General features: G+C 41.7%; 5 protein-coding genes across 6 annotated transcripts; 3 read left to right on the forward strand and 2 right to left on the reverse strand.

The window, feature by feature from the left end:
* Positions 1 to 499: 499 nt before the first annotated feature.
* On the reverse strand, positions 500 to 4,164 carry LOC124351129. Its single transcript, XM_046801889.1, has 6 exons — positions 4,020 to 4,164; positions 2,402 to 2,727; positions 2,240 to 2,332; positions 2,022 to 2,162; positions 1,794 to 1,951; positions 500 to 1,713 (listed from the first exon to the last, which is right to left on the reverse strand). The coding sequence occupies exons 2-6, from the start codon at positions 2,622 to 2,624 to the stop codon at positions 679 to 681; spliced, it is 1,650 nt and encodes a 549-aa protein (XP_046657845.1). The 5' UTR covers positions 2,625 to 2,727; positions 4,020 to 4,164; the 3' UTR covers positions 500 to 678.
* Positions 4,165 to 10,781: 6,617 nt separating this feature from the next.
* On the forward strand, positions 10,782 to 12,947 carry LOC124348343 (lysophospholipid acyltransferase 7-like). The gene is made up of 8 exons (XM_046798525.1): positions 10,782 to 11,137; positions 11,204 to 11,330; positions 11,419 to 11,614; positions 11,675 to 11,823; positions 11,892 to 12,094; positions 12,153 to 12,453; positions 12,523 to 12,582; positions 12,653 to 12,947. Exons 1-8 carry the CDS (start codon positions 10,782 to 10,784, stop codon positions 12,794 to 12,796), a joined length of 1,536 nt encoding a protein of 511 aa, XP_046654481.1. The 3' UTR covers positions 12,797 to 12,947.
* An 87-nt stretch (positions 12,948 to 13,034) lies between these two features.
* LOC124348344 lies at positions 13,035 to 15,783 on the forward strand. Its single transcript, XM_046798526.1, has 5 exons — positions 13,035 to 13,400; positions 13,462 to 13,621; positions 14,582 to 14,659; positions 14,814 to 14,951; positions 15,032 to 15,783. Exons 1-5 carry the CDS (start codon positions 13,206 to 13,208, stop codon positions 15,289 to 15,291), a joined length of 831 nt encoding a protein of 276 aa, XP_046654482.1. The 5' UTR covers positions 13,035 to 13,205; the 3' UTR covers positions 15,292 to 15,783.
* A 256-nt stretch (positions 15,784 to 16,039) lies between these two features.
* Positions 16,040 to 18,886, forward strand: LOC124350998 (methyl farnesoate epoxidase-like). Its single transcript, XM_046801743.1, has 9 exons — positions 16,040 to 16,823; positions 16,897 to 17,133; positions 17,200 to 17,339; positions 17,411 to 17,689; positions 17,769 to 17,892; positions 17,955 to 18,132; positions 18,192 to 18,309; positions 18,377 to 18,518; positions 18,583 to 18,886. The coding sequence occupies exons 1-9, from the start codon at positions 16,727 to 16,729 to the stop codon at positions 18,777 to 18,779; spliced, it is 1,512 nt and encodes a 503-aa protein (XP_046657699.1). The 5' UTR covers positions 16,040 to 16,726; the 3' UTR covers positions 18,780 to 18,886.
* On the reverse strand, positions 18,881 to 20,242 carry LOC124351000. Of its 2 annotated transcripts, none has more exons than XM_046801746.1 (5): positions 19,818 to 20,242; positions 19,609 to 19,742; positions 19,428 to 19,540; positions 19,205 to 19,360; positions 18,881 to 19,144 (listed from the first exon to the last, which is right to left on the reverse strand). In XM_046801746.1, the coding sequence occupies exons 1-4, from the start codon at positions 19,962 to 19,964 to the stop codon at positions 19,206 to 19,208; spliced, it is 549 nt and encodes a 182-aa protein (XP_046657702.1). In that variant the 5' UTR covers positions 19,965 to 20,242; the 3' UTR covers positions 18,881 to 19,144; position 19,205. The 2 variants fall into 2 exon arrangements, with proteins under 2 accessions (XP_046657702.1, XP_046657701.1); XM_046801745.1 differs by having other exon boundaries at positions 19,233 to 19,360; positions 19,818 to 20,240.
* Between the last annotated feature and the right edge of the window lie 173 nt (positions 20,243 to 20,415).

Genomic DNA, 20,415 nt, shown 5'->3' on the forward strand with positions numbered 1-20,415 from the left:
TGTACATCGTTATGCCCAACCAGCCCAGACAGCATCAAACAACCTGATGTATTGGGAAATGTGGTTGCCCCAGAGCAACCGAACCCGAATCAACCGGAGCAACCAATCCCTGTCGACGGTACCACCAACAACGTCATTGAAGTCTCGATAACCTCAATAACAACTTCTGAAATTTACAAACAAGAGAAATCCCCCGACGGTAAAAATGTCGCCTCAGATTCTAACGCACTAATTGTGTTCGATCCATCGCCGGTCAACTCCGGAACGACCAAGAAGTGAGCGCAGCCTCGGCTTGATTGATGCTAACTTGATTGAACAACGCATAATTTAAATTTCTGATATGATGTCAAATTTCGTCCAATAAAAAATATTAAAAAACCAAAATGTTTTCAAAGAATCTTTTTATTATTATTGTTGTTCTGAACGATAGGTGCGAATTTTAATTGTCTGGCCTGCAAAATTTGAGTTCATCCTTTCCATATAATAATCATTTCAGGCCTATACACGCGGTCAAACATCATTCAAATAATTCACAATCAATATTATACCTAAAATTATGTACACTTACACACACGGTATATAATTCTGGATTGACGTGGGACAATTTTTTCCAAATTAAAAAAAACTCACGAACTTATCATTTTGAGTCACGATATTATTTTCCCTTTTTAAATCTTTCTAGACGGCCGTGATCCTTCTGAGCGAGCCGTCGTAATTGGTACCGGAAGAATGACTGCGCTGATGCCTCGGGTGAAAAATCACGGCATCTTCATCGTCGTCGTCCAAGTGATCCCTGCTGCGACGATGTTGATGGCTGCTGCTCATGTCCGTCCGAGCCGTGAATTCCTCGTCTCCGGGAGTCGTCACGGCAGCGCTGCAGAGCGTGCTGGTGGTCACGTCCCGCGGGAGAGTGTTGCAGACATAGGGCGGCATCTGTTGGCGGCAATTGTTGTCGGCCGGAATGACGGCCGGCACCGTCACGTGACCGGCCCCGTGACACTGGTAGCAAATTGTCGTCTGCTGTTGGTGTAGCTGTACCGCGTTATTGCCTCCGGACGATCCGGCCGCGACTTTGTAGTTGCTGTTCTCCGAGTCGGTGCTGAACTGGCGCCGATCGTGGACCAGCATCCGGCTGAAGGCCGTTATGTCCGGCATGTCACGCTCTTGACTTTGCTGCTTCTGGTAATTGTGGTGGCGCCGGATGGCCGACAGCGGCGGAGCGGCACCAGTTGCCGGACTGTGAACGGTCACGTAAGACGAACGTTCCGTTGCAAGAAGCTGCTGCTGCTGGTAATGGACGGGGCAATCTCTCGGGTATCCGGACGTAACGGCCGGTGGCGGAGTCGGAATGGAAACGGATTCGTCATCGATGGAAGCCACTCCGCCGCCGATGGAAGAGCAAGGGCACGGGATTTTCACGAAACCGTTACACTGATTCGTCGGCTGGAATAAGGATTCGCTGGGATGATGATGGTAACAATGGGGAAGGCAAGCTGGCGTTAGGGGGTTGGTCATGGGGTGGTGGTGATGGTTCATCTGTGACGGCGGGGGAGGCGGAGGAACAATGGCCAGAAGGTGACCGTGGGCTGCCGTGTAACCCAAATCGACTGGCGTCTGGACCAGAGCTAAAGTCATTTTCCGGTGCATTTCCTTTTTGGCAATTCGATTTCGGTGCCAATAAATGAACAGGAAAATGGCAGAAGTACCGGCTACCTGTTTTATCCCAAATAAATATTTTAAGGTATAATTTAAAAAATCAATTGAAATGTTTAAAATGATGGTTGTGAAAATACCTCGCCAGCTAAGAAACCGGTGACTACCAAATGGAAACTGTAGCCGTAGGTGTAGGTGAACATTGGCGGTTGTAATGATGAGCTGGGCCTTAATTTACTTCCTATTTCAGCCGTGAAAACCGAAACGTAGACAACCAGACCGAGTAAAAGTAACAATCCTGAATAAAAATTAAACAAAAAAATTAGATCTGATCAAAATTAAAAATAATTCCAATCGAAATAAAATACCGGAAAGGATAAAAGTGACGCCGGATAGAAAAGTGCAATAGCGTCTCCTGGGTGCAAAGTGGCCGAGGAAACAGGAAATCTCTCCGACGACCAACAGAGCGGTGGCCATGAAAAAGAACGGAGCCGACCTCAAGACTGCATCTGTTGAAATCAAAATAAATAAGTATTAATGTATCCATTAGGATCGGGAATAATAATAATAATAAAACTTCTCTTACAAGGGATTGAGAGTGTCGAGTCATTGGGATCGGGACTGTACTCTTCCGTTGGGAAATAATCGATGTTGAAACAGTAGCGTTCCGTCTCTCCAGCTGAAAGAAAAGCCCGCGTCATTTGAATTCAATTTGATGGTCTTAAATGATTTAAGCGAAATGTAGTACGATTGGTGTAGCAAAGAGTCCAGAGTCCGCTGACTGTGAATTTGGAGAGGTACTCGAGTTCGGGATCTCCGGTTCGGTTGAATTTCGGGTTGGACATTTTCTCTTCGCTGTAGAGCCAATGGCCGGTGACGAGTCCGATGGCGACGGTGACGAACGCCATGGAGGCCGACAGCGGAGTGAGCAGCCGGAGTAGGCGGATGGCCGCATCCAAATCGACAGTCATGCTGCTGAGACTGGATGCTTGAGAAGATGATCCAATCCAACTCCATCAGCTGTCGACTTCCACCTCATATCCTTTTCTTGTTATGGGAGGAAAGATGCAATTCCTGAACATCAAACACAAAAAATAAAATCTATTGTTCTTTCTTTTTCCTTCCACATCTAATCTATATCGCTATGTGCAGTCTATATATATAATTTGATCCAGCATGTGCGCCTTAAACGCCAGCAAACGGAGGAGAACCGAAGAAGCGTGGGAAGGCGACATCATGCGCATAGAATGAACACGTACACAACCGACCAGCAGCAGCAGCACACCCAAGTAAGAGTTTTCTAAAGATAAATATAGAGAGAAAAGAATAAAGGGAGAAAAAGAGAGAAAAAAGCGATGCTAGCTAAGACCGAATCGAGTGGAATGATTGCAACGAGAAGCAAATCAATCAGTTCGATCGACGACGTAGCTATAAGTCAATCGTCGGCTCATATCCGCTCTCTTCCCTGCACTGGGACACACGCTCGAGCGCATAGAACGAAGAGAAAAAAAAGAAAAAGACTTTTGTGCAATAGCTTACGTAATAATAAGAAAATGTGAAAAAATAACCTTTGATATAGACTGGGTGCTATTTAGGCCCCGGCATTTAAGAACAAAAGTTAATTACTGGAGAAGACAAAAGGGTGTGATATTGTTTGCTCGTTTCCATGGCAACGAGAGAATCAGGATATTCCGACACTTGAAAACAAATAAAACGGACCGTGAATGATGTCGAAATTGAATTTCGAGAAGATTGACGTTGGTTATAAACGCGCTGATCAATTCCTATTTTTCTTTTTTCAAAAGAACCGCCCAAAATATCTGATGGCAGACCCACATCATTTATCACTCTGCGCGTCTTTTGTTATTACATTTATTATATGGTCATCAAAAGTGATGTTGCCGCTATTACACGGGCGGGAACTGCTGATGGCAGTGACGCAAAGTATATCTTATAGTGCGGGAGAAGAAGAAGAAGAGGTTGGAGGTTAAAGCAAAATCAGCGCGGCGGTCGCGTGATTAGATTCGTCGCCAAGAGGCCACGTTTTTTCTGTGTATTTTTCCCTTTTTCTTTTATATTATTTGACCGAATCAGGCACGTAAAAATAAATATCTAAATAAATCCCCCCCTCCCCCAACCCCTCTTGTCCTACGGGCAAACGGCGTTGAATGCGTAAGACGACAGCACACGCGGCTCCCGCACCGCCGAAGCTTCTCGTTAGCTCCAATTACTCGCAAGAGTTTTTCTCTTATTCTTTTTCTTATTATTTAGACTTTTTCTACTGTATTTCCTTTCTTATATAATAGATCACACTAAAATCTAACTCTAATAACAGGCGCATAGAAAATTTAAATGAATCAACTTACCCAACATCGGCTAGCTCGCTTGTGTGTCCTGTGTGCAGAGATATGATGGATTCCAGTGGCTCCTGTATTATTCACGACTCAATAGAATGCCGGGATGGGTGGTATAAGAAAAAGGGGGCGCGGTCACTAGTAGAGCACGTCTGATCACGACGACGGCTAGCGACTGAATGCCTCGGTCAAATCGGGATGAGGGGTAACTCTCTGTTATAGGCCTATCCAGCACGGGGTGGTGCCGAATAGCTCGGAATCATTCTTTTTTTTCTATATATAATCCCGAAAACTATAATGAGAGTCAGACGAGTCATTGTCAAAGTGATGGTAATTACATGACCGCCGGATGACAGGACATGACTGCAACTCTTAGGAGCCGAGCGCTCACATCATTTTCTCGCCTCCCCCTCTACACATGGAAGGAGCTAGTGAGGCCATAATAAATAGCTCTCAGGAGCAGCAGGAGCAGCAGCAGGAGAATTTTTTAGCCTTTCAAAGTTGTCAGACTTCAACCGGATTCGTTGCTCGTTGATTCGATCTAGTCTCGGGGAGCGGCGGGCGTCTAGTCCCGGCGGCGACGTGGACGCCATTCATCACGCTGGAAAATGCAGGCTGGGGTGTGGCTGGGAGATGGGGATATGACATTGTTTCAACTCCCATCAGTTGATTCAATCCTTCCCTTAAGGCCATGAACAAAATGGAGAGAAGAGAGAATCCTGTGTATAGTGTCTAATATTAACTCAAATTGTTGAATAATAAATCAAAACGACGAGAGAGCTAGTATATACTATTATACCCTCCGGAGTTTCATTACATCTTTTTGGACGATGGAGTTGTAACTGCATCAGAAAATTGTATACGAGGAGCATTTTCTTATGTGGCGTACCAAAGGATCGATCCTTAATCCTTGTATTTATTCCGGGAAAGATTGCGGAGACCATGGACTTATTTTTCTTTTATCTGATACTTATTATAATCGACACGATTGGGTGTTAAATGAAATTGGGTACAAATCTGGGGGAGGGGTGTACAATTTTCGAAGGTCGAAATGGTTTTGTTTGATCAAATTTGCATTATAAGAACAACCTTGATTTTATTTTTCTCACCCATTCCCCTGTTTCGAAAATGGAAATAGAAAACAATCGGTTATGAATCCAAGCCTTTTTTAAATTTTTATTCTAATTTTTAGCGGCCATCATGGATTTCCATAGTTAAGGGATGGGAGAGAAAAATATTCGATTTCTTCTTTTCGTAAAAAGATGTACAAAATCTGCAATTTGCATATTTTTTACAGGGGCGTAATACTAGTCATTATTTGGTACTACAAAGGTGTGTACAAAATTACACCACCACCAGAAAAGGAGGTGTAAACTGAGATGCGTAAACCAAACAGTTTCGTCTTTGGCGATTCTTTTGACACGTGGATAAATCACTCGGCTCGTAAACTTTCTATAGTAGACTGACTATATGGTATATTGTACACACAGAAGAGTATTGACACAGTTGTTCTCCCTTACTGCGTGCTGTTTACCCATATAACAAGAGCAAGTTGAGTGGACGGAATGACACGAACGAAAACATAAAAGAGGGATCCCATTTCTCGGCTATCATAAAATCAAATGTTATCATTTGATTTGATTGTTTTTTTCCCCCCAGTAATAAACAATCTAACGAGGTTATCGAATAAGTTTAGAGTTGATGTCTCCCACCATGTTTTCAATGAACGTTTATTACACTTGGCCGATAGAGATTTCGGATTTATATGATGCGGCCAGCAGTTTCTCTCTATTTATAGCGACGACTTTGATTCTATTCTTCGCTTGATATTCGCCAACTTTCGAATCTTTTCTCTTCTTTATCCTCGGTCGTCAATGGATGGAATATAAAGGGTGGACAAAAAAAAATAGGCGATTGCTGGGACACGGCCAGAGATTTGCCTCTACACAGTAGAGCCTCTAATGCTCTTTTTTTCTTTTTTGGGGGAGCTTGTTATGTCAACGGCTACACACAGAGACTCTCTCTCTATAGAGAAGAGATTGTATGTCTAACATATTGATCAGCTGGTGCCAATCTTTTGAGAGAAAAAAGCTTTTGTTGCTTTTAGCCCGGCCGAGGAAAATGATCAGGATTCTTAAATCCCTTCTTTGGAATATAACGAGTCATTATGCAAATGATGCCAACAGTATATACTATACATCTATATACGTCAAAGGGATTAGAAGTTTCAATCAAGTCACTTAGATATTGCTTAGGGGATTAATCAAATCGATCAAAGATCTTTTGTGCGTTGCTGCAGAGAGCTGGAAGAGTAGTAGTATTGTACATCTCCCTATTCCGTCCGACTGTATATTCATCGATCGGCACACACAAAACGGACTGCAACAAAAAAAAAGAAGAACCATCACACGAGTTTTATAGGTTTACACAAAAAGATAGAGGAGGAAAAAATCCCGGATTTTCCACAGATAGTAGGAACAGCAGCAGCAGTCATCATCGAAAGTTGCCACCATTGAAGCCAGGCCAGAATCTTGAACGAGTACAACTCCCGAGGGCTTTTTCACGCACACAAGGGGAGAAAGAAGATTTTTCTTTTATTATTTTTACTTGATCGATGGATCCTCTTCTTCTTCTTTTTCCAGTCTTTTAGCCACTCAACAAGCTTTTTCCTGTCTAAAAGTTGTTACGGTTTATATTCTTGTCTCCTTTTTCTTCTTATTTCTTCGACAAATTCCGAACCTAATCAAATGCGTGCGGATCAATTCATTCGATCGAAATTTTTTTATTTTGAAGCGAAAGAAAAGGATCGGCTGGATACATACATCGCTCTCTATAGGATCATTTTCTCCATTCCGATCGGATGGTTCTCCCTCTCCTGGATATATCATCACGCTCCTTTCAATCTGGATTCCGTGATGTGAAACAAGTTCCCCCGGTCGATATTTTGCGGGATTTTCCGCTAATTAGCATAGCACATTATCTGTTCAAGGTAATTGGAAATTCGATCGACCACGTCTATTTATTTCATCAGCCCTTTTATAGCTGAGATATATACACATTCAGGTATATCTAATAATCTATTTAGGAAAATGAATAATAACTCTATATTACTTAAAAAGGAAAAGCGATCCTGGTGGAACTAGGCAACACGTAATCGGCTTGAGCTCTGATGTGTGTATGGTCCGGGTTTAGCAGAGGACGATGTATATACATGCATGGTATAAATCTCAACAGAAATATACGTTCGATAAAAATAGATATCAAACGGAAATCAAAGTTAAGTGCCGTACCATAAGCCGCTCAGCGCCGTATATTTATAGAGCCTATGTATAGCGCTAGGGATCAATGCGATTTTCTCTCTCTTGTATAATACACACACACACGCACTAATGATGCTCCTGGTGATGCATCAACGGATTACAGTTGCACCGGACCCTCTAATTGGACGACTCTAAACCGCAACCTTTTTCCTTATTTATTCCAAATCGTGAAAGAGAAATACATACAAACAGCAGCCAAAAGTTGCTATTTAGCCTGTATGAATATAAGATTTTGATATTCCAAATTGAGTTGCTAATGAAAGTCAACAAATTTCCGCACTGGGTTTTATCACGACTAGACACATGCACGGGAGGGTATAAAATCGATGGATCGATGTGTGTGTGTGCTGTTCAATCGCCTGTGCAACATTCGATGGGACAGTAAATTAAATTTCATCCCGTGCTGGATATTAACTTTGGCCCCAAAAAAGGATTTGAGATCTATTAAATGTCGAATCGAATCCATTCACACAGCTAGTCGAGTCTCTCCGGCAGATAAAAACGTCCATCCTGTTGTGCTGCTGTCTAAGGACCCTGGAAAGAATATTCCATAAATCACAAAGTGAGCTAGAGCTAGCCCCATACATATAACAGATAGGACTTTGCTGGCTGGCTGGCTGGCTGGAGGAGGGTCTAGTGAACTCTATTCCCGGTTTTTGATAATAGAGAATCTAAGAGAGGGAAACTCCCGCCGTCACTTTTATACAACGGAGACTCTTGAGAGAATATACGCCCCAGCCATTTTTGGGTTACCAGAAGAGCTGCTGGGTAGTAGGCCAAGGCAGGCCAAGGTTGTGATGATGCTGCTGTATCTTTCCTTTTTATTTCTTCTTTCTTCAAGAAGAGGTGGACACACAGCTTAAGGAATAACTATATAACCGTAAGAGAAAAGAAGACAAAAACAGTTTCCGTGAGCAGAGAGGGAAGTATAAAAAGAGAAGAAATATACGAGATGATGGGAAAAGAAAAGGAGGAAATGATTGGATCGGTCGACTTTTTTCCCGTTTTTTTTTTATCACGCTCAACGATCGATGCTGCTGGTCGGCGATGGATGACCTCCAAAACGGCCCAGCGTCAAATAGCCATTTTATATTTAGAAATATACAGTTATTTGAAAGGAAAAAAAACGCTTGACTCGGCGCAAAATATATCTTTTGAATTTTAAAATTCGCGCCCACGCGCCTCTCCTCCACACTCTCTTCACCACTCGTAACACACATAGTACTCGTCGGTCAATTTTTGTGTGTATAGGTATACAGGAGAAACCAATCAGCGTTGAGAGAGCCGGCCACTTTCGTGACGTGGTCCATTTGCTGTGATGAGATTCTCCACTTTCTCTCAATCACCAACGCCGCCCTTTTAACATTTCTCCCTTTTTTGGCTTTTTTCCATTTCGCCCCAGTTCTTTTTTTATTATTATTATCGGACTCACGAAAATCTTAAATAGTTCAACTTCTAGTCCTCCACACGATTTTTTCTCTTTTTCTAAAAGAAACGCGTCAATAGTTTCACATATCAGATCCCGGAGGGAAGAGACGAGTTACGGCAGTTGTGAAATGTAAAATAAACTTTTGATATCTGATTTTTTTTTCTGTCGGTCACGCGTGACTGTTACGCTATACGGCCTCTTTCAAGTGAATTGGATCAATCAATATTGGAACTGGCTATTCCCCCCCCCCCCGGCCTTTTTTACATAACTGTTGGAGGGGAAAAGAAACTCATCATCTACCACTCCAATCGAAATGAAAAGTTCTCCTGGAGAAAATAAAATAAAAAAACGAAAGAAATGTAAGTCAATAACATCAGTCGAAGAGAGATCAATCACTTACTGTACATTACATATCGATATGCATAAATAATATCCTACAAACACCATCAGGCACGTGTGCTGTGATATGCTGCTGTGTTGTCCAAACTCTTGACGAAAATTTCGAATAACGCGCGCGCCGGAGGGGAAGTAATAATAGCGTGACTTCCGCCGGATGTCAAACGCGGACGGCTTATATTCATAGGAAGTTCAACCGTTTTCTTTTCCAATATAAGATAGCTACATCCAGCAGTATATAGACAAACTCTGATCAAATATTATTTGATGGATAAATGATTAAAAAAGACCCGCCAATTTTCAAAAGTTTTGTGACAGTTGACGTCAAGTTCAAATGTTGCCACACATCAACTTTTGGCAGACGAGGGGGGGAAATAATTTCAGACAAAGTTTGTGCGAACTCGGAAGAGTTTTTCCTTCATCTGCTGGAGACTTTTGTCGGAAAAGTTAGACCCTCCGGTTTTGAGACTCTTCAGCAGCTCTTCTCTTTTCCCTCCTGTGAGAGACAACAACTCAAACCCCTCCTTTAACCATCTTACGTAATATAATGTTTCTTTCACGCCAGAAACAACCAGTTGCCGTTGACATCAGCAAAATATAGCCCAGATATCATCATCGATTGATTTTAATAACATTTAACTTAAATCGCGTACAATATGAAAATTCAGTAGACCGCGTTCATTTCAAATTTTGGCGGGCTCCATTGAATCCCCCGGGCCATAGAATTTAATGGCTTTATATATAGTTTTGTTTATAGAAAGGAGGAGGCGTGGCTTGGAGATTATTTAATGCATGATAATCTCGTAAATCAAAATTATAGCGTCAAATCATCAACTCAATTTCAAAATGTGTATACAGTACGAGCGCGCGCGGGGGAGAGAAGATGAAGATAATTTATGCACGTCACGAGATATTTCCAACGTCCGGGACATGCAGAGCTGTTGGGCTAAAAAGGCGGGGGTGGGCGTGGTTAAGTCAACACCCATCCTATTATATCAGATGCCAGTTTAAGAAGGAAAGAAAAAGATGGGGCCGTGATTGGACTCGATTTATACATTTCATAGTGGACGCGGGAACCCGCAAGAGAGATGTATGATCCAGCATACACGCGGGATTCTCATATCCGCTCGGGATTTTGGGGGGGACCGACGCTATAGAGCGTCTTGTACATAATAATCGATGCGACCACACCAAACATCTGCTCTGCTCATAGAAATCCCCCACACGTCGCTGTGTGTTGTGTTTCCCTTCAACCGGTTCTGATGTTGTTGGACGTAGGACAATTTGTCGAGTCTATCAATGAACGACGCCATCGGCTTTTTTGGCTGTTGATGATTTTTCAAATAAAAATTCTGCTTAAGTTACTGTATGGAAATGAGGATGATGAAGTTTCTTCATCGACATACTGGCAAGATGATAAAATAAAGACATGCCAAAGCCCTTTAGCGTCTAAAAAACGCAAGGGGGGAGGCGTGAGTGGGTGACGATTTGAATATTTTAATTCTTGCGAACCGCGCAGCACGTGAAGAGCACGTTCAGAGTCTACCTCATATTTACTCTTGAAAATATTAAGTTTATAACTGGGTCTATTGTCTTTAACACGCTGTCAATTTCACGCCGTCGGTCGACATGGAAGGATCGACGCTGCCTTGGGAATCGCTGGATCCCGATCATTATTTCGGTTTGAATCGATTGTCGTGCCATCTGGTGGGCTGCTGCTTTTGTCGTCTGCATTTGGCCATTTTCCATTTCCGTCTGCTCTCGGTTGAAAACATGTTGTGGGACGATGTCATTTATTTATTTCTTTTGCTAGCCACCATCGGTTTGGGTGAAGTACTTCGACGTTTCGACAATGCAAATATTAAACAAAGTATTTCTACTGCCATTGGTTTCGCCATAGTCTTCATAGTTTCAGGTTTTCACACCTTGCACTGCGTGCTGACAGCTGCTGTCAATGCCTTAATTATTCGTTACGTCTCACCAAAGTAATACGTTTTGTTTTCGAAAGTTAATGAGTATTAGATTTTCTCTTAATTTTGTGCATATCTTAGATTCTGTCATGGACTCAGCTTTGGGTTTTCGTTCACTTACATTCTCTTTTTTCGGTTCACAACTGTTTTTGGTCTTCCTGAAGTCCCCAGTCACACCAATGCAATTCAAATGCTCCTCACACTTAGAGTAGGCTTATTTGTTCAATGATTTTATTTTTCAAAGATCTATTACGTTTAATTTGATAATTAATTTTTACCTCAATTATGCTCTTCAGATGGTTGGCCTTGCACTAGAAGTTCACGAGACAGCAAAAAACAGGAGATTATTGAAAGAATCAAATTCAGCTGATAAAAAACAAGACAGCATCACTGATGTCAAACAAGTTGAACTTGTGCTGGAGTATCAGGGAGTCAATCCCAGCTTTCTTGACGTGTTCCACTATGCTTTCTGTTATATTGGAGTCCTCACAGGTAACAACCGTCCTGCATTATTTTTTTTTTTGTAACATGATTTCATAATGAATGTGGTAGGTCCGTATTACAAGTACAGAACATACTGGGACATGCTGCATGCCAATGACACTCAAATTTCTTTCTTCAATCACGCTCGCCATCGGCTACGATATGTGCCGGTCTATGTCTTCTTTTTCATCCTCTCTAGCTACTATTTCCCCCTTTCGGTAACAAACACTTAGTTTTTTCTCCTATGCTTGTTGAATATTATTCAAACAGTTTTTAAAATTTTTAGTATGCGACCACAGAAGAGTTTTTTGCAGAACACTCTACCTTCTACCGCATATGGTACATGACACCGCTCTTTTTCAACTTCCGAATGCGTTTCTATTCTGGATTCATTCTCTCTGAAGTGGCATGCATTATGGCTGGATTGGGAGCTTATCCAGAGGAATCGCAGCCGAAACCAGGAAATGGGCCTACCGCTTTGCAGAGTTTGTGAGTACTGTTATACTCCCTCGTGATTGGATATCATTTACGGATTTATCTTATTCAGGAGCAAAAAGGATCGATCCTTGACGACGTACAATTTTGAGACCGTTCATAATATTGATGAGTATTCGGCCGAGACGTGTGACGTAAGAGGAAGTATGAGAGCCTGGAACATGACGGTGCAATGGTGGCTCGTTGTCAACGTTCACCGGCGTTTCCCTGTCAAACCGCTGAGGACTGTTGTTACAATGTTGATTTCCGCCTTTTGGCATGGCGTTCACTCTGGCTATTACCTGTCGATGTTGACTGTTCCTTTCATCTTAGTGGCCGAAGATGCCATCAAAAAGAAACTTCGACCCATTGTGGTGAGTTATTTCTATCGCATTTTTTGGTTAGTAGCTTCTAATGAGTTTTCCTTTTTTTTTCTTTTCCAGAGCCCAAAGATCTTCAACTTCGGAATGGGATTCATGAAAATACAATGGTTCTCCTACATGGTATGACTGCAATATGCACTTATTGACATATCTTATTAATAATTCTTTTGATTAATTGATTGTATATTAGGGAGTGGCATTCTCCTTGCTAGCCATGGACGTGACACTCGCTTATTGGAAGTCAATCTATTTCATTGGTCATCTACTCGTCCCGGTGTTTTACTTAGCGTGCTTAACGATACCTACTGCCAAACCCGTCAAATCAACCGAATAGATTGTGCAGTATTAAAGCTAAAACATTGATTGATTTTTGTTAAGTTTTTCGATCAAATTGGCCTGCCTAAAATTGAGTGCAAGGAAACGAAACTGTTGCTTCCCCCCATGCAGTCCAATCAATGTTTAGGAAATATATACACGGTTACATGAATACGCTGAGACTTTGTTCCTAGTATCGCTCCGTTGTTTGGCACTCGGACTGGGCGCTAGTTGCGCCACCCCCGAAAGATCTTTTATTAGCTCCTGAGCGAGGTGAACTCAACTGTCTTTAAGACTGAGGACTCAGTTGCAACTGGCACGCTCTAGACTCCGGCCGCCGATCTTTTTTTCCCTTTCTGTTGTTGTCATCAGTTTCTGTTTATCCATTTTGTTTAATCTAATTCGTTTCAAAGGAAAACATCACAGCCATGCCGCACACTGACGGGGCAGGTCAGAAGCACAAGCAGCAGCCACACCACCACCACGGGCAGCAAAAACATTTAGTCCCCCGAAGACGGAACACGGACATTGAGAACGCAGCGCTGTCCAAACGGCAGAAGGAATTGATGCGCGAACGACGAATTCTCATTTTCATCACTTTTCTCTGCTTCCTGGCCTCGATTGTGAGTATTTTTTCCCCTCCATCCATCAAACTATAATTAATCCGCATTTCTCTTTTGGCAGTTGTGGATCGTATCCCTGTCAACCGATTTCTGGATTATTGTCGATTCAGTGCCCAAGAATAACACGAATTCAACGGGCGTTTTGAAGAGTCATTTGGGTGTGTGGCGTGGTTGCATCACAAACAGACAGCAGAGATTCAACGAGTCAGCAGCAGCTACCGGTAAGTCGCAATATAGGATCCTAGTTGAGAAATCATTTCAGACAACGGGGGACGACCCGCTCTGTGTCTCTCCCTCCTGGCAGTTCAGCTATGTCTAAGGAAACCTCTGCCAACAAGACTCAAAGACAAACAAAAGTTTTCTTTTTTCCTCCCCCCAACCGACAGAGTGGAGGGGCAGAGGAATGAAAAGCCTGCAGTTCTGCAGACTCCTGGATGCGTCATTCCTTCTAAGTAGCACAGTCGACATTTAGACTCTCTTGTTTGTCCAGGACATCTGCACCGTATTTTTTCTGGTTGGGTGTAACACAGTGCGACAGGCGTCGTAATGAAAGACACAAAAAAGTATTGAAAGATAGTGACTTATTGTTGTTAACACGGGACTGACTTTGTCGACTCCTTCCGGTTTTCCTTGCATCTCCACCCCTCCGGTCCCGGTTTCCTAGTTCTTTTCTATTTATAAAAAAAGACAGAGTCTCTCCTGTTTTTCTTCTTTTTTTCTCGACTTTTAATGTTTGCCTTTTCACACTGCCAGTTGCTGCGAGTGTTTGCACAAGAAAACACAAGTTGTCTGCCTCGTTTACATTAACTGGAACGCGTCGAGAACAATTTTGACAGTTGGCCGATCCTAATAGTTATTCTCCTGTCAGAAATGTTGATTTCAGCGAAAGAGACTTTTGATGGATGTTTTTCGTACATTTTAGTTGGTCTCCCTTTGTTTCTGTTGGACCCCTTATCGACAGATTAAGCCGTTGTTCATATAAATCACGGGACGCTTCCATAATGCGCTCTAGTTGCATCCATTCCAGCGTTCCAGCGTGTCATTTCCAGGCAGGGAAGGGGGGAAGAAAAAAACGTGTAGCGCAGTTGTATGATCGAGTCGTAGCGACTGGGCATTTTGCCAAGAACTTCTACCTATGTATATCTAACTCGCTATTATGAACGATGTGTTTCTTTTCACAGATGGCTGCTCGTATCACAATCTGGAACAGGACGATCATGAACTCAGGGCTAAGCCTTCCGTCGCTAGAACAATCATCGGTATTTCTGTAACCATTTCCTAATTCGCATTCTTCACTTTTTTTTATTTCTGTCCTCTCGTTAAATCCAAGTTGTTCTCTATTCAGTTTATTCCGAATTTTTTTCACTTTTTAAAACGTGTCTAATCCGCTGCGGAATTGTTGAATCCCTGCAGATTACCGGCGGACTATCGTAGCGCTGGCTGGACTATCACTTTTGTGTCACATCATGTCCATCTCGTTCTCCATGTACACGTTTCGGAATCCGCGCTACACTTTCAAACGACTGGCTGGCTGCATGCATTTGATTACAGGTTCGTGATATTTATTTAGTTTCTCTTTCTTTTTCTTCTTCTCCTGGCGTGGAACCAATTCTTTTGTGTTGTGTTGATAGCGGCCACGACGTTTGTGCTGATTGAAGTGGTGTCCAACGGGGCGGACTTTTCGAGGGCTCATCTGCTCAGTATTTTCCCGGAAGCTTCGGTCTGGTATCACGGGTTCTCCTTCTACCTGGCCTGGTACGTTTGCTTTCAATACGGCGTAGCCGGCCTGACTTTCCTGATCTGTTCGCGCAAGCGAAAAAGTCTCAACATCATGAACGAAGATGGGACAATGTTGGCCGATGACGAATATCAAGTCATGGGGAGGATGTAGAAGAACGTGGGGGAAACTAAACTGCTGCTTCATCCGTCGCCGAAATCATTCTATTTAAAAATTGATCATTTTGCAATAACTTTGGAAAGATTTTGTTTTTAACCCGAAATGTTTCTTATTCATATTACTATACCCTAATTTCATCTATGTGGAATGGAAAAATTGTTATTTTTAAAAACCCCGCCTGTTGTGTGCGGGATTTGCGTTTTTATTGCCTAAATATTTCGTTGGTTGCGAGTTCAATTTTGGCGAGTTGCAACATTTTTTTTTTTTTAAATAAGAAATTGAATTTGATTCAAAGTTGAAAACGGTGTGACTTATCGGGTGTTTCTTGGCGAGTTATAAATATTTATGATCAGGCGGTTGTGCCTGTCACCAAGTAATCTCGGGGATTCACTCCAGTGCCGCCTAATTTAATTGCTCTGCCATTATCGTGTCCGCTGATGTATCACAGCTCGCCGCTGCTAGCCAATAAAATTCTATATAAAGACATCCTCGTGACGTCACTCTTTTTTTGGAATTTCTCGACTGAGTCATTAAAAAAATAGATTCTTTTTAAAAAAAGGAAATAATTTTTTTTTTTTCCAACTCGGTGCCCAATAACTGCTGCATCATCAGTGTGAAACGTAGTGGTCTCGTTACTAACACACTCGGCATTCCAAAGGGTTCAGTCTTGGTATTTTCTCAGATCCGACAGCTTTTCACTTCTTCGCGTTAATAAAAGCCCCAAAAAATCCTAAAGTACACAGTTAAAATCGCGCCGTTGATGGCTAAATGTTTCAGTCGGGCCATCGTTATTTTGGTATACAAGCAATATTGTTGGCCGCAAAAGTTGATTAACATTCACAGCCACATTAATTTGTAATTGAATTAAACCGTTGCCAGAACACGTCTCTTTTCGTTAAAATTGTTCTCGTTTCTGTTGGAAGCCGTGTCTCCGGTTTCTGTCAATACAGGACGACTAACAAAGTCAATAATTGAAAAAAAAAAAAGTGACAAGTAAATTAAATAAAAAGAATGAAAAACTCGTTCTAATGTAGTTGCGGTCTAGTAGACGCATAATATCTTAACATCCAGCGGTCATGACTTGCTTTTTCAGGAAATTTTTTTAGAACAATTTTGTCTGCCGGCTGAGATTGTGTGGATTGTCGCCCTAGAGCATAACCCCAAAACCTGTTTTTGGGGCCAGATTCAATGGGTCACTGAAACATGGCGCAGCAACCCAAATGTTTTTCGAAAGGCTCAGTGCCTAGCTAGAGTTGTCAGTAATTCAACGTGGATTAGGAGAAAGCTCCGTGTGTGTCGTGCGTGATACTTTTGTTACGTAGCGGGATATATTGCTGTTATCTCAAGTCATCCGGTCTTTGGTCGAAAAATTCACGGTGCCAGCAGAATAAAAATAGTACTACTGCACACAGTGGATAACCAAATAGTAATGCTGTCGGTAATTAGTTACCTCGTTGTATCCGCGGCAGTAGGATGGATAGTTTACTGGTACACTTTGATCCGCACTCCTGCCAACTATCCGCCAGGTTTGTTTTTTGTGATCATGCCACAATGTTAACCTTTCATTTGAATTAATGTGTTCTTTGTTAATGCTTATAGGTCCACCTGGAACACTGAGTTTCTTTTCCCTTTACAAAGACAAGGAGCCTTCCTTAGCTAAAGCAATAATAAAAATGGCTGGAGAATATGGTTCTGTGATCGGTCTCCTCCTCTGGCATAGAAAGTTTGTTTGCATCTCTGGCCATCAAGCAGTTGCTGATGCATTAAGCAATCCAGCGCTATCAGGAAGACCACTCTCTTTTGATTTCCTCCTCCGAACCAAAGGATTGAGTCGCGGTGATTTTTCGCATTCAATTTTGCGTTCATTTCCTTATCTTTAATTACGTTTTTGTTACTTTACAGGAGTGTTGATGACGGAAGGCGAACTGTGGAAGGAGCAGAGACGCTTCACTATCAAACACTTGAAAGATGTTGGCGTTGGGAAATCCTCTCTTGAAGGCATCATTTTAGATGAAATCCGAGATCTTGTAACTGATATCAATGTAATTTGATTACTTTCCCAGTTATCGTTCCAGCCGTCTGAGCCATTATTCCGTTTTTGGGTGTGTTCCAGGGTGTTGTGGAGTGTTCCAAAGATGGGAACATCATGTTGGACGATGTTTTTACCACTTCAGTTATCAACATCTTGTGGGTTATGGTCTCCGGTACAAGGTTCAAGAGGGGCGATCCGCAGATGGATCGACTTACGTCATGCATGAACGGTTTCATGCGTTACAGTAACGGCGGTCCGAATTTGTTGACTGTCGTGCCGTTTATCCGCTACATTGCGCCTGAATTGAGCGGATACAATAGGCTCATGCAGTACATTGGACCCATTCGATCCTACATAGAAGTGAGTGCTGACAGGATACATGCCTATAATAAGACATAAAGAAATTACTATTTTAATCGATTTAAAATTTTCATTTTAGGAATTAGTCTCGGAACACCGGAAAACACTCCAAATCAATTCACCCCGCGATTTCATTGACCTCTATTTGGAAACTCTGATTGAAAAAGAATCATCAAATAACTCATCTTTCCATAGTTTCCACGGTAGGAAATTAGAATTTTTTTAAATCAAAAGATTTAAATTTATTCAAATTATTTTCTTGTAGAGGAAGAGCTGCTAGGTATCATTTTCGATATCTTTGTAGCCGGTTCAGAGACGACAAGTCACACCCTCGGCTTCGCTTTAGTATTCATGATAATGCACCCACATATTCAAAACAAAGTGCAAGAAGAGATTGATGAAGTACTTCATGGTGGAACTCCTTCTTTGACAGATAGGGGAAGGTATTTTTGTCGACACAATTTTTCCCCAGTCAATCCGTACAAATATTCGTGAAACGTAGGTTACCATTTACAGAGGCTACACTTCAAGAAATCCAAAGGCTGGGCGTTGTAGCGCCTCTCACAGTCCCTCATGTCGCATTACAAAACACAAAATGTCAAGGATATCACATTCCTAAGGTCTCAGTTCAGTTGATAAAAATTCCAAAGGTCCAGCAACATCAGTTTAATAAATATGTTATTTTAGGGAACTTTGACGTTCATCAATCTCTGGTCGACTAATATCGACCCACAAGTTTGGCCAGAACCGAATACGTTCTTACCAGAGAGGCATTTAAATGACGCTGGCAAATTTGTCAAATCAGAAAAATTATTAACCTTCGGCCTTGGTGGGTTGTCGAATTTCTAAGTTCATATTTAAATCTCTTATATCTATTTGTTTGATTTTTTCAGGAAAAAGGAGCTGCATAGGTGAAACTTTGGCCAGGAGTACACTTTTCCTCTTCTTCGTTTCTATGATGCAACATTTCCGCTTTGAATCACCATGGAACGATGTAGATTTAGAGTTGCAACCTTCAATTGAACCCATTCCTGGCTTAACTTTGGCTCCTCGTCCTTGCCTTGCCCGCGTAGTCAAAAGAGCTCTTTAAATAGCATATAATTAATTATAGAACAACTAAATTGTGGTTTGCGCAACTCTCAATGTCTATTCCAAAATCTTTGTTTTATTCATTTATACACAATTTTAAAAATAATATCAACAGCATAGATTTCCAAGCAGGTATTAACTCTTAATTGACTTCCAAACAAAGATAATAATCATTTGTAATATTTTAAAATGAATATTTTTATGGACGGATATCAGGTATCAGGGAAACACTTCCGTGGGGTTCTCCATCCGCAAGTAAGAGAATCCTATTTGTCCAGTCGTTAATGGAGATTCTCTTCCTTCGGTCGCTTCGCTGATTGTTGTGATCGGCCCGTCATCAAACACCTCTTCTAGATTGAGTGTATTCTAAACAGACGTGGAGAAACACATCAGTTATCATTAGTAGCCGCGCTATTCTCTAAGTACTTTATTTTGATAATTGTGGCGATCGTACTGCTCGTTCTTCGAGGACTTCATTTGACCAAATGGCACCAATTAACAGCTTTGCGTGTACGATGTTGTAGGCGATTCCGATGACGGTGATTAAACAGAGGACGGCCGAACAAATTGCGTCACTAACACCTGGAACATTCATTCAAGATTTCAATTACATAGGATCAAAGCATTCGGATATTAGTAGCCAAATTACAGGTCGGTCTCTCGCACGATTTGCAGCAAAGTACGAGAAGTGCGCCCACTGAGATAAGTCCCAAGATACCGAGTACGCAATAGCAAACGGCAAGGACAGCTGACGCCTTTAATCTGAATAATAAAATCACGTTACCGTTCAGATAAACAGATGGCAGTATAGTTAACATTTTGTTATTTACAATTTGATACTTCTGTTCTTTTTAGCAGCTTTTGCGATGAATGCTGAGATCTGACAAATACAGATGGATGGAAATAGTCCAAGACATAAAAACAATATGTAGTCTCGGCTGGGATCCATAAAACTTGCCAATATCTTCAATGACAACAACAATTTCATTTTTTTAAAATTATCATTTTCCTCTTAAACTGAGTTTTGTGTGTTACTTGCCGGAATCAGAAGAACGAGCGATGGGAGAGTAATCGCACTGTTGACGGTGTACATGGATTTTAGTATTCTTCTGACTCGATTATCATTGAAGTAAACATCGGTAACTTCTCCATTATTGGTTACATCTTCTTCAGTGAACCGTATCATTTTTACGCTATAAGTAAATTACACGGTGTGCAGTGAATTTTTAAACTGGGTGATACAACAACCAAAAGAAACACACTGGAAGGTTCCACTGAATGGTGCCGACAAACGACGACGACGAATGTTCGTTTTTAATGTTTGTGTTCGTCATATTCGTGCGTATACTGTGTGCAGATAGTAACTTTTTTGAGCGTTTCTCATATAGAACGATAGGAAAGATAGATAAGAAAATAGTGCGATTGGTCAGGTCAATAGGTTTGATGCGCGATCGTTTCTATCAAACCAGCTTTCACTTCAACGTCTACTTTCTAAATGTGATACTTAAAAAAAAAACAATTCTTATCTCAGGCCGGTCAATAAACGTTAGGTTTGGAGATGTTGTTAATGCAGAATTTGTGGTGAATATGTTCAAGCGGTAATTAAGCCATTGGATATCAATTAAAATTGGTTTCGT

Source organism: Daphnia pulicaria, chromosome 7 (genome assembly GCF_021234035.1).
Source record: "Daphnia pulicaria isolate SC F1-1A chromosome 7, SC_F0-13Bv2, whole genome shotgun sequence".
Taxonomy (NCBI): Eukaryota; Metazoa; Arthropoda; class Branchiopoda; order Diplostraca; family Daphniidae; genus Daphnia; species Daphnia pulicaria.

Bases quoted from the DNA above. Each gene is read 5' to 3' on its own strand.
- LOC124348344 (XM_046798526.1), top strand. From the start codon at position 13,206: ATGCCGCACACTGACGGGGCAGGTCAGAAGCACAAGCAGCAGCCACAC. The intron at 13,401-13,461 runs GTGAGTATTTTT...CTCTTTTGGCAG, and splicing joins TCTGCTTCCTGGCCTCGATT to TTGTGGATCGTATCCCTGTC. The intron at 13,622-14,581 runs GTAAGTCGCAAT...TTCTTTTCACAG, and splicing joins CGAGTCAGCAGCAGCTACCG to ATGGCTGCTCGTATCACAAT.
- LOC124350998 (XM_046801743.1), top strand. From the start codon at position 16,727: ATGCTGTCGGTAATTAGTTACCTCGTTGTATCCGCGGCAGTAGGATGG. The intron at 16,824-16,896 runs GTTTGTTTTTTG...TAATGCTTATAG, and splicing joins TCCTGCCAACTATCCGCCAG to GTCCACCTGGAACACTGAGT. The intron at 17,134-17,199 runs GTGATTTTTCGC...GTTACTTTACAG, and splicing joins AACCAAAGGATTGAGTCGCG to GAGTGTTGATGACGGAAGGC.
- LOC124351000 (XM_046801745.1), bottom strand. From the start codon at position 19,964: ATGATACGGTTCACTGAAGAAGATGTAACCAATAATGGAGAAGTTACC. The intron at 19,541-19,608 runs GTAAATAACAAA...TTTATTATTCAG, and splicing joins AAGAACAGAAGTATCAAATT to ATTAAAGGCGTCAGCTGTCC. The intron at 19,145-19,232 runs GTACGATCGCCA...ACGTCTGTTTAG, and splicing joins AAGTCCTCGAAGAACGAGCA to AATACACTCAATCTAGAAGA.
- LOC124351129 (XM_046801889.1), bottom strand. From the start codon at position 2,624: ATGACTGTCGATTTGGATGCGGCCATCCGCCTACTCCGGCTGCTCACT. The intron at 2,163-2,239 runs GTAAGAGAAGTT...TGATTTCAACAG, and splicing joins CTCGACACTCTCAATCCCTT to ATGCAGTCTTGAGGTCGGCT. The intron at 1,952-2,021 runs GTATTTTATTTC...ATTTTTATTCAG, and splicing joins CGTCACTTTTATCCTTTCCG to GATTGTTACTTTTACTCGGT.
- LOC124348343 (XM_046798525.1), top strand. From the start codon at position 10,782: ATGGAAGGATCGACGCTGCCTTGGGAATCGCTGGATCCCGATCATTAT. The intron at 11,138-11,203 runs GTAATACGTTTT...TGCATATCTTAG, and splicing joins ATTCGTTACGTCTCACCAAA to ATTCTGTCATGGACTCAGCT. The intron at 11,615-11,674 runs GTAACAACCGTC...TGAATGTGGTAG, and splicing joins TTATATTGGAGTCCTCACAG to GTCCGTATTACAAGTACAGA.